Below are 11,254 nucleotides of genomic sequence, written 5' to 3' on the forward strand. Positions count from 1 at the left end.
TATATACCGAGGATGAAAAATGAGTCTACAGTAATGTTTATATAAGAATTTTTGTATGAAAATTCTTATGAGATATGAGTTTGAGTTGTCTTCAACGGATGGAGTTTTGAAAAATGTATATAATATAGAATCCATAATGCAAGGGATCAAAACAAATGTTCGTTTTTGTAGGATTTCCTATATTTACACCAATCCATATCTTTGTCATTGTGAAAATGTTCCTCGATTTACATAAATATCACACGATACACAATATCGAATCCTTCGTTTCTCGATCAATCGTGAGAATTTAAGTAGAAACAATGGTCTACTATGTATTCAAGGCCATATTGCAAATGCCTTACAGGAAGGAAGGAGATATGCTAAGAGGGATTGGTAACTTTCCTCTTATACACACCAACACATCGACATTTATTGTTAGCAGATGTTCATTTATATTCACTCTGCCAATTTCTGCTAACTTCCACATCATAGTTATGTACTGCAGATGATATAACTATATAATTTTTAGTTATAGTATTTTTTTGTATTTTATTTTTATGCTCAGCTGAATTCACTACATCATTAAAAATATTGACGAAATGTCAAAACTACCACAAGGCAGTTGGTTGTTGCAGACACTTTTTTACATTGCACGACCTCCAACTTCTTCTTTCTGTTACTCCTTGAACGCAATCTAAATGACTAAGAATCAATTTGTATAAATACCAGGGCATTCAAAAAGTCCTGTTTGTTTATTTTGATTCTAGAGTGTTTGCTAATTAATTCCGTTCAATACAACTTTTATCCATGTAAACACAAATGTTTATACTTTATGAATAGGAGGCTAAGGAGGATTAATTTAATGCAGTCACCATCCAACTGTCTAGTTAAAATGATTCCAGTTGAAACTCAAATTCGGTCGATTTTGCTCTATGAGTTTAAACTTGGCTCAAAAGCTGCCGAAACTGCTAGAAAAATATGCTCCGTGTTTGGGGAAGATGTGCTGTCTGAGCGGAAGGCACAATTTTGGTTTTCAAAATTTCGTGGAGGCGACGAGACACTAGAAGACGAGGCACGCTCAGGTCGACCAACTGTAGTTGATAAGGAGGACGTTCGAAGAGTAGTAGAGTTGGATCCGCGTCAAAGTTGTTCAGAGATAGCCTCTCAACTTAATATCTCAGCCACCACTGCCTGGAATTACCTTAAAGAACTGGGAAAAGTGAAAAAACTGGATAAATGGATTCCTCATAAGCTTTCAGATGCCAATATGCTTGTTCGCTTGACAACTGCATCTTCGTTAACTTCCCGCTTGAAAGTCGAACCCTTTTTGAATCGAATCATCACCTGTGATGAGAAATGGGTGTTGTACAACAACTTCAGACGATCATATCAGTGGTTGTCGGCAGATGAGAAACCTAAACAATTTCCAAAACCAGATCTCCATCCAAAGAAAGTTTTGCTCATTGTTTTCTGGACAGCCAAAGGTATAGTGCATTTTGAGATTCTGAATCAAGGGCAAACCATCACTGCAGAAGTATACTGCAATATACTGGACCATTGCCAATCCAAGCTTAAGACTTTTGATCCCTGCTTAGTCAACAGAAGAAGACCTTTGCTTCTTCAAGACAACGCTCGACCACAAACCGCCAAATTGACCAGGGAAAAATTGACAGAAATAGGCTGGGAAGTTTTGCCTCACCCACCATATTCCCCTGACCTGTCACCCACTGATTATCACCTATTCAGAGATCTCGACAACAATCTGAGACAAAAATGTTTTCAAAACCGTGACAACCTAATTCACGAACTGACCAATTATTTTTGCAGTAAAAATCAACAGTTTTTTAAGGAAGGAATTTGGGCTTTACCATCTCGTTGGGAGAAGGTTACCGACTGTAACGGTGGATATTTTGATGAATAAAGGTGATCATTTGAAAACATTTATTTATTTATAATTTCCCCCAAAAAAACGACAGGACTTTTTGAATGACCTGGTAGAACTATCACTTTCTGATTAGTCACGGTGTGGGTTGTAGTCCTTCTTCCTTATATGAAACTGTATCAGAACTTGGATTAATAAGTTCAGTAATGTATCAAGTCATTAAAAAAAAAAAAAACAACATCAAAAAGCGAGGATGAAAAATACGTGTAATGTAAAGTTTGTTGGATCAAAAACGATTACCTATAAAGCCCATTAGGACTGATCCGACGTTAAAAATAGGGTTTGATTTGAGCTCTACATATGAAGGTTTTAGAAATTGTATTTCTATTTTAATAATTCTGTATCCATGGAATATTTGAATGTATATAGCTGGATCCGAGTTCGGCTTATTAATTAATTATTATTATAATTATTTATTCTGTTATATCAGCCATGAACCAACGCTAGTTTCCGGAGAGTCGCTCGGGTCTATATTTCTCTTCTGAAAACATGGTGGTTGTGTATGGTACTGACCAAATCACCTCCTTGCATAACTGTTATTCTAATACGGAGCTGTTTCATATACAAGTAATGATACCATGAACATATATGTTCATGTCTTTTTTTTATTGTCATTTTTTGCAAAAAATGCAATTCATGCTGGAAAAAAACATTGTCCATAGAATTAAAAGTTTTTGTTCGTTTATCCAATTTCATTGAAATTCTCAGGGATTTTTCGAATTCGTTCCTAGTTGATTTCAATTTACTTTTTACACCATATTTCTCATATATGGGATCAGTGTCGACATAGTCTAGCAAAATTATTGTAAAATTACATTTACTACTTCTGCTTTCTCATGACAAAAATTCCTTTCTCCATAGATGCTTTTGTCTAGATAGTTGTGACTTGAATTGAAGATGTGATGTACTCTATACCAGAAGGTCTCGATAATGAGCATTCATAAAGGTTAAGTAGTTGGCAAGGAGATGAATTGTCAGGATGAGTCTTATGGGAACTAGCCGTAGATCTTCGAAAAATAAAAAATTCACTCCATAGGGAACAAGTCTAGATGTCTTAAAGGGGGTGGCAAGTCCTACGGGAACTAGCTGTTGGCCCCTTTGCAGGAAGGAAACTTTACTTTATATGGAACTAGTCTATAGCCGAGAAAGGGATTTCAAGTCCTTCAGAAACTACCCGTAAGTCGTTACGAAAAGAATAAAATGTTTAGAAAAGAGGAGAGATCTAGAGAAGGCAAATATATATTTCTAAAAACAGAACAAGAATGTACTAATCCACTATATTTTACACACTGCCTCCTAAGAAGGAGAATTCTCTCTAGGCTATTAAACGCCATTCTGAGATGATACATGTAGGACGTTCGCTTTTACTGGATCATAAGATTCTGTTGTAATATTCATTAATTCAAAAATACATTTAGAAATATTACAATATTTGATATGATTGTTACCTGTGTGAAATTAAACTCTATGCAGGAAATAGTACAAATATTAATATACGGCATTTGCCCGATGATAGTAATCGTTCACATGTTAGCTGGTAGGCTGCATCATGTCGGCCCATGGCAGTAGTTACAGTTGTGGCCAACAGATATTAGTATGATCGCTACACAATCACTAAAAATATTTCAGATTTTATTTTACTCAACGCTTCGAATTGTTTATAATTTACGTTTTTAAGATTGAACGCCTTATAAAAAAGTGTGATGGAGCAAAGCTGTAATTTTTGGAGCGGAATAAAAGAGTAAAGGCAAGGCTTAAGGCAGATTTAGAAAATAAATATTAAAAAGATATGTAAAACGAACTAGTCCACATGGTCAGACTTAACATTGTTGCCAAATTTTATTTCCAAAAGATGAGCATTGCGTCAATATTAAACCCACCAAGAATAAACCAATAAATTCATCTTTTGTTATTGATATTTAACTAACAGTTATATTTCTTGTTTTTATTGTTTCCTTTACCATCAGAGATCCGCTATTATTTTTTAAATTTATTTATTCAGAAGAAGTACATCCGACGATATGACAACATCTATTAGTACAAGAGCCAGGAAGAAAAAAAGGCAGTTATCTCACCCCAAATTTTACTTTAATGAAAACTAGGTATAATTACTAGTAAAAATTTATGAGTCTGCCAAGAATAGGTAAGGGGAATAAAAAATGGCGGCTGTTTCAAAACCTTAAAAGAACATTAATTTTTCATACGGAGCTCTATCTTAAAAACTGCCAACAACACTAGAAAATCTAAGAGAACTTATTTAAAGAAAAGTATTTTTTTTTTAAATATTAGTCCTAAAAGAGCTATTTACGTCCCATAGTTGTCGAGATATAGCTTTTAAAAAGCAAAATTTCTTAAAAATCTACTGGAAGATTAGTAGTTAGTTAATTTATTTTGAGAAATCTATATCTCAGGAACTATGTGACGTAGATGTCTATTAGCACTCAAATTAAAGCTAGTATAATGGACTATAAAGAAGTTTATGACCTTTACCTTGGTAGGAATAGTAGTTTTCATGATATATGCTAAAATAAATTCATTTATAGTTGTTCGGACAATAAGTTTGAAATATGAAAAACTTTATTTCAGAAACCATAGAACGTACAGATGTCTGCCAGCACTCAAATTTAAGCTAGTTAAATTTACTATAAAATAGTTAATAATGTATATCTTTGTAGGACTAGTAGTTTTTATGATACTTGACAAAATATACTCACAAAATGTTAACTTCTAGTTGTTCGTATAAAATGTTGGATTTTTGAAAAAATATATCACTAGATCCATAAGACGCACATATGTCTTCCAACACTCAAAATAAAGGAAATTTAACTTACTATAAAGTAGTATATCACACTTATCTTAGTAGAGGTAGTAGTTTTTATGATATTCACACATGAATATAAATTTGGAAATGAAAATTTGTTCGAACAACTATAAATCAATTTATTTTAGTGAATTTCATGTAAACTATTACTCCTACGAAAATAAACACCAGAAACTACTTTATAGCTCATTAAACTAGCTTTAATTTGAGTGTTAATAGACATTTGTACGTCAAATGGTTTTTGAGACATAAATTTTTCAAAATAAATTCACAAACTACTGATCTTTCAGTACGTCCCATACAACATTTTTATGAAATGTTGCTTTTTAAAAAGCTATACCTCGTAAATTATTGAATGTAGATAACTCTATTGGGGCTCATATTTTAGCAAATTTAGTCTTCTTTAAAAGACGTTCTCTTAGGTTTTTTTGTGTTGTTCCTACTTTTTAAAATATAGAGCTCCGAATGAAAAATTAGTTTTTTTCCAACGCTTTGAAACAGCCACCATTCTTTATTTCCCCTACCTATACTTGGCAGACTCATCAATTTTGACTAGTAATTATACATAGTTTTCATTAAAGTAATAAAAAATTGGGGTGTGATAACTGCCTTTTTTCTCCTCTTGTTTCTTGGACTCGTCAGTTTGATAAAAAGTTTGCCCATCTTCAGGAGCCAATTACAAAAATAGTTACAAAGTTTATTTTTTATTTAAAATTTCGAAAAATTGCCAAAAAAGATTTTAAGAAAACGACAAAAAATTATATTATAGCCTTCGAATAACAAATTACGAATAAGTACATTTCTCAATCCGATATATCATTCCACTGTATTTATTTCAATGGAATATTATATACAATTCAATACAATTTAAATCCATACTATCTAATTCCATTCAATATTTGTTGCTCAACCTCCCAACCCTAATACACATAATTATATATGGGGCCTCTGACCTTTATTGTTCGCTGAGCCCATTCTCAGCGTAGAATTTACCAATTGGATTAATATTTAACAGTTATTTCAGATTTAAATGTTTGCCTCGGAATGAAATCAGTAGCGTGTTGGAGTAGAATTGTTTAGGAGTTCACATTCTCATAAATTAAAGTAAAATTGATTATTATTATTATGCACAGATTGATTGTAACGGATAATTTTATTATAATTGCTATTTCATTAGATGAGGATGATTTTAATTTTTACTTTCACTTACCTATGTATGAAATATATAGTATGGAAAATTATAACTCCAGTTTTCGACGAAAATACACGTTTTCCACCGATTCCAAATAACCAAGTATTGCAAAATGGTCTGTGTGTGTATGTCGCAAGCCTAACTAAAAACAAAAAGTCGTACGGTTCAGGTGGGTATATGTCTGTGGTATGACATCAGCTTTCTTGATAAAATCGATTAACCGAAAGTGTTACTTTATTGTAATAATTTTTTACATTTTTTCGATTTTATTAATAACAACTACGATTTTGATTAAACTCCGTATGTCAATATACATTTTACTAATCTTAGTATCATTCAGCTCTTCTCCTCATTGACATAGTTTGAGAGGCCTTAAATATCGAATTTTCGAAATAGTTTTCTCAAATTCACCTTGTCTGAAATAATAAAACATTTAATTTTTTTACTAATAGTGAAAAAAAAAAAGGATAAGTATGAACTATGAAATGATTTAATAATTGATATTAGATGATAGGAGGAAAAATCCTTTTCCGGGTTGAAAGTATATTTCCGGAAATGAGGGTAATAATATAGACTTATTATAGGTCGTTGGAAACCGCAAGATTTTAGAAATAATAATATTTAATGTAAAAACGGAGTAAGGATATCCAATACGTAAAGTAATGGAGAATTGCGCTAAACACCTAAATAAAAGGTACGTTTTAACCTAAGTTTAACTGTTCGGGCGCATACGCAGTTTTGCCACTCGACTTTTTTTTTTCACTCCCAGAGTTTTCACTTAACCCATTGACAGTGTATCCCGTCACGGGCATAGCGTCAAGTACCAATCAGTTTATCTCGTGCCACACTAAGGCAGGGTAAGGCGTTCAAACTGTTTAGTTTACCATATATATCTAAGGTTATTGCTAGATTATTTGCTTCCTCTGTTTTCTAAATTATTTACTGATTTCTAAAAAAATCACAAGCACCTAAACCTAATGAATTTTTATTTAGAAAGCATACACAATGTGACTAAACATTTCAGTAATGACTTGAAAAAAAAATCATTACCGTATGCATAATTTACGCTAAATTATTTTTATACTATTTAAGTATGATTGTATGAAGTTTTCTTTTCTTAATATAATACTAGATAATAACTTTAAGATAGATAGATCATGAATTCTAGATCCTTGGCTTCCTCTGTTGTCTATATTATTTTAACTGAAAAAAGGAGACGTGGTTTAGTTTTAAATTCAGTATTCAGTCGACTTTGAAACTGATCACGCAATCCTTCGCAGCAGAGTTTAGTGATTTATCAGTTCTAAACAATCCTCCGAGGCGTCTGAAAAGAAGATGGCTTCGAGACTTTCTAATGTGAAAACGTTATTAGAGTGCTGCCAACGGGTAGTTTCTCTTCATGACTGTATCATGCCACTATGATCTGATATCAAATTTACTTGATGTATTATTATGTACATTTGTAAATTTCAATAAAAATATATTTAAAAAAAATTGTATGTCTCTTATAGTTTTGCAAAAGAGAATATTTAAAATTTTATTACGTGAAATATTGTTAAATTTACTTTTCTGGAAACTGTTGTGATTGAAGTTTGTCAATTTGCCTACTAAAAAGGTCATTTGGAAAATTATAGAAAATATTGTCAGAATGAATAATATAGAAAATATCTGTTCCGAAACTTGCGAGGATTAATTTTAATTCAAAGGAGTTAAATTTCTGTGATGCGGGTACCGCAATATATTTTTTCATTCATAACAACTGATCGTTATAATTCAGCTTTCGATAGTAACTGGTTCCAATTAACGATGCTAAATTATTACCGACGTATCCAGTGAACAATTACGTATTTTTAATTGCCTATATGACCTCAGACGTTTCAGACATGCAATCGTTTTTGAATGATTATAATGACCTTGTCTTCCAGATACATGTACACGTGTATATGTGTATTTAATATAAGATAATATATGTGGAATTCAAATTATAAGGAAAAATGAAAAACATTTTTTTGGATATTCTTAGGTAAAATCCGTGGTGGTAAAGTTGAAATTTACCACCACCATACTAAAAAAGATAATTAAATTTTCTTTACTGATATAAAAAATACCATCGAAATGCATTATTGTCTTCATTCGTATTGCATTATGAACGATTACTCAGTTCAAAAAAGTAGCAAATTTTCCGTTGTTTTTCTTTTAAGAATGCATAGTTTTCATGTTATGAGAAAAAATGAAAAAAGATTAATTGTTTCATATTTTTTTGGAAAAAAAAATCTAGTTGATAAATTTCTGATTTGTATTGGGCACCCTCAAAAATTTGGAAGCATAACATGTTTAAACTTTTCATGAAAAAACCTCTTAATGCCTGTACCTATCCGGGTTTCATGTTTTTAGTCATATCTTTAGAGAAGCAATCCTGCTTTTTAATTAAAAATAAATCTATATCCTACACCAGTACAATATATTCTGGTATAATGTTCTTGGTTCTAGTACCTGATTAGAAGTATAGTATCTCTGAACCAACGATTATAGGAGGGTGTGATGTGGTAAGTTTCGAACTCAACAAATGTTTTTTCCTATCTCCCTTTTGAAGGATGAGGTTCGAGCCTTGTGAGGCCTAGGTGTACTATCAGAAAAAAATAAATTTCCTGTCAATAAAAGGACTCTAACCTGGATTATGAACTCCAGGTTCCTTTTTTAATTGTGGTGCTTCGCCATTTGTTCATCAACAGTTGAACGTAGATCCTAAAAAATAGCATTCCATTTCCTTTGAATGGATAAATTATCGCGAAATTATAAAAATAAAATATAAACAAAAAAAAATTTTGAAGTAATATAAACATCGCGATGTCCCATGGATTATATATACATTTTTCAAATATTACTTTTTGTTTTATTGTTTATTATTTATTAAATACATAATTAATTAAATATTGCATCGTGTGACATGATAATGTTTTTATTTATTTAGTGTAATTATTTTTAATGAGAAAACCCTCCCACTACCATATATATCCTTGAATAAAAGGTTGGATTTCTGAAAAAGAAATAATAAATAAACTAGTTGTCACTGCCCTGACAGATCTGTGTCAAGTGATGCCTGGAATTCTCCACTGTCTAACTCGTTTTGCAAATGGTAATCTTCTTGCAAACTTGTTTATATTATTATTCGCTCTATATTATTCAAAATTTATAATTATAATTATTAGAACTATTTAATTGTAATTTGGGTTCTTGTTAGACTTTTTTCGATAATTTAAAAAAGTATTAGGGATATTTTTTAAAAATATTCTTCGAAAATTATGACGAGGGCTCGTAATTAATTGACAAAATATTATCGAACAGTTTTGTTCGAAGGTGTTGGAATGAATGCAAAAATAGTGATTAGTATGGTTTTGTTTATGTTTTTGGATTTATTATTTGCAATAATGTAGTTATGGACAAAGAAAATAACATTATTAGGTTTATCGTTTAAGATACATATCCAGTCCGTCATAGTATTAGGTTTTGCATAATGAGATGAAGATAGTTGACCGTACATATAAAAGAGAAGATGGTTAGGGGTGCGATCAGCAGAAAAAACACAAATAAACAAAATGTTATTTATTTTTGCCGACGTTTCGACCTGATTTTCAGGTCTTCATCAGGGCTATAAAAACAAAAAAGAGATAACATCAACCTTAATTGAGAACTGAATTTCTCAAAATCAACTCTCATGATTTTGATTAAACTTGCTATGTCAATGTACATTTTAATGATCTTAACTAGGTCTAATTTTCATTGATATCTTTTTGACCATTAGATTTTTGTTTATCTAAAGTCTTTTGTTAACCTGGACTCTAGCCACATTTCCTGTAATTTAAAACAGTTTAGCCAGAATTTCTGCCTATACCGGTAACTTCTTTCTCTCGTATCTTATATTTCTTACTTTCTTCATATCTCTCTTCTTATACTTCTGCTTCTCCCTCGTTCTTTTTATAAATATTGTTTTTACATACGCTCTATTCTTAATTTAACTAATTTTTTGTACTCATCTATATAACTAAAAGGTTTTTACCCACTCATGATACAGTGGTATTTATTACTCACATTTATATCTATATAAATAATAATGTTATCAATCTACTACTGTCTAATTCCATAGTTATTAATCAACTAGTTTATATTTTCATTTCATTGTTATTTATATTTGCAAATTTGTTAATCTATTATTTATTTATGTATTTTTTCCCCTCCGAATGATGATTGTTATCTCTTTTTGGTTTTTATAGCCCTGATGAACACCTGAAAAGTAGGTCGGAACGTCGGCAAAAATAAACAATCTTTTGTTTATGTATTTGTCTTTTTTCTGCTGACCGCACCTCCCCCACCCCCCAACCACTTTCTCCTCTTATTAGGTTTTTCGTTTAAGATACGTATCCCTCTTAGGAGTATTCATTCATGATGTTAGTGTGTTTAGCAGAAAAAGTTGGGTTAAATAGAAATAATTGTGTTAAATGGAGATATAATTCGTTCTTTTAGTATGTTAAAACGATATAACATTTAACATGGTTCAGAGTCTGTTAAATGGTGATTGTCGTCACGAAACAACCAGCTAAGGTCCATACCATCTTGTCTGTTGTTTTGATAGGCTGGCTGCTCGTAGATCGTATCAGGCTTGTGTTATTTTTGTTTTAGAATTTTTTAAAACTCTAATGAAGTAATGGATAAAATCAATTATGGGTTTAATCCATTACAATCCTACACTTATAACATTTAGCATGTTTAAACTATTTACATTTAACACATCATGAATACCCTATTATTGATATATCGGAACAACAAAGAAAGATAAAATAGAAAAACCACCAAGTCAATAAAGAATCACTGAATTTTATAAAGAAATAAACAAAAAGATTACAGTAGACGACAATAGATAAAAAGGACAAGAGGAAACAAATAGTAATAGCAATAATAAAAAAAAATTTAAACTTCAATAAATACCAGGCCTTAGAAATAAAATTTAAAAAACACTGACAGAATATGACCATATAAATATCAGAACCGGTCTATACAACAATAATAACAAGTTACAGAATAAGCTGTCCAAAATGAAAGACAAAGTTGATAACATGGAAAAATTAAATGCAATTTATAAGATAGATTGTAAAAATTGTGAAAAAGTATATATTGGTGAAACATCTAAAAAACTGGAAACTAGGATTAAGCAACATGTAACCAATTGTAAAAACGCTAAAAATATAAATTGCACAGCTCTGGCCTATCACAGCATAAAACTGAACCATGAATTAAACTTTTTTTTTTTTTTTTTTTTTTT

At 31.1% G+C, this 11,254-nt stretch overlaps 2 protein-coding genes across 2 annotated transcripts in view; both read left to right on the top strand.

Annotated features, from left to right (window-relative positions):
- LOC106679865 (ATP-binding cassette subfamily G member 4) overlaps positions 1–11,254 on the top strand; it is a 163,016-nt gene that overhangs the window by 43,025 nt on the left and 108,737 nt on the right. The gene's annotated exons all lie outside the window — the stretch shown is intronic.
- Positions 875–8,019, top strand: LOC136797012 (histone-lysine N-methyltransferase SETMAR-like). Its single transcript, XM_067052383.1, has 2 exons — positions 875–1,808; positions 7,961–8,019. Exons 1-2 carry the CDS (start codon positions 875–877, stop codon positions 8,017–8,019), a joined length of 993 nt encoding a protein of 330 aa, XP_066908484.1.

Source organism: Halyomorpha halys, unplaced genomic scaffold (genome assembly GCF_000696795.3).
Source record: "Halyomorpha halys isolate HHAL.00 unplaced genomic scaffold, Hhal_1.1 Scaffold225.1, whole genome shotgun sequence".
NCBI classification, from domain to species: Eukaryota; Metazoa; Arthropoda; class Insecta; order Hemiptera; family Pentatomidae; genus Halyomorpha; species Halyomorpha halys.

Bases quoted from the DNA above. Each gene is read 5' to 3' on its own strand.
- LOC136797012 (XM_067052383.1), top strand. From the start codon at position 875: ATGATTCCAGTTGAAACTCAAATTCGGTCGATTTTGCTCTATGAGTTT. The intron at 1,809-7,960 runs GTAAAAATCAAC...GGATATTCTTAG, and splicing joins ACTGACCAATTATTTTTGCA to GTAAAATCCGTGGTGGTAAA.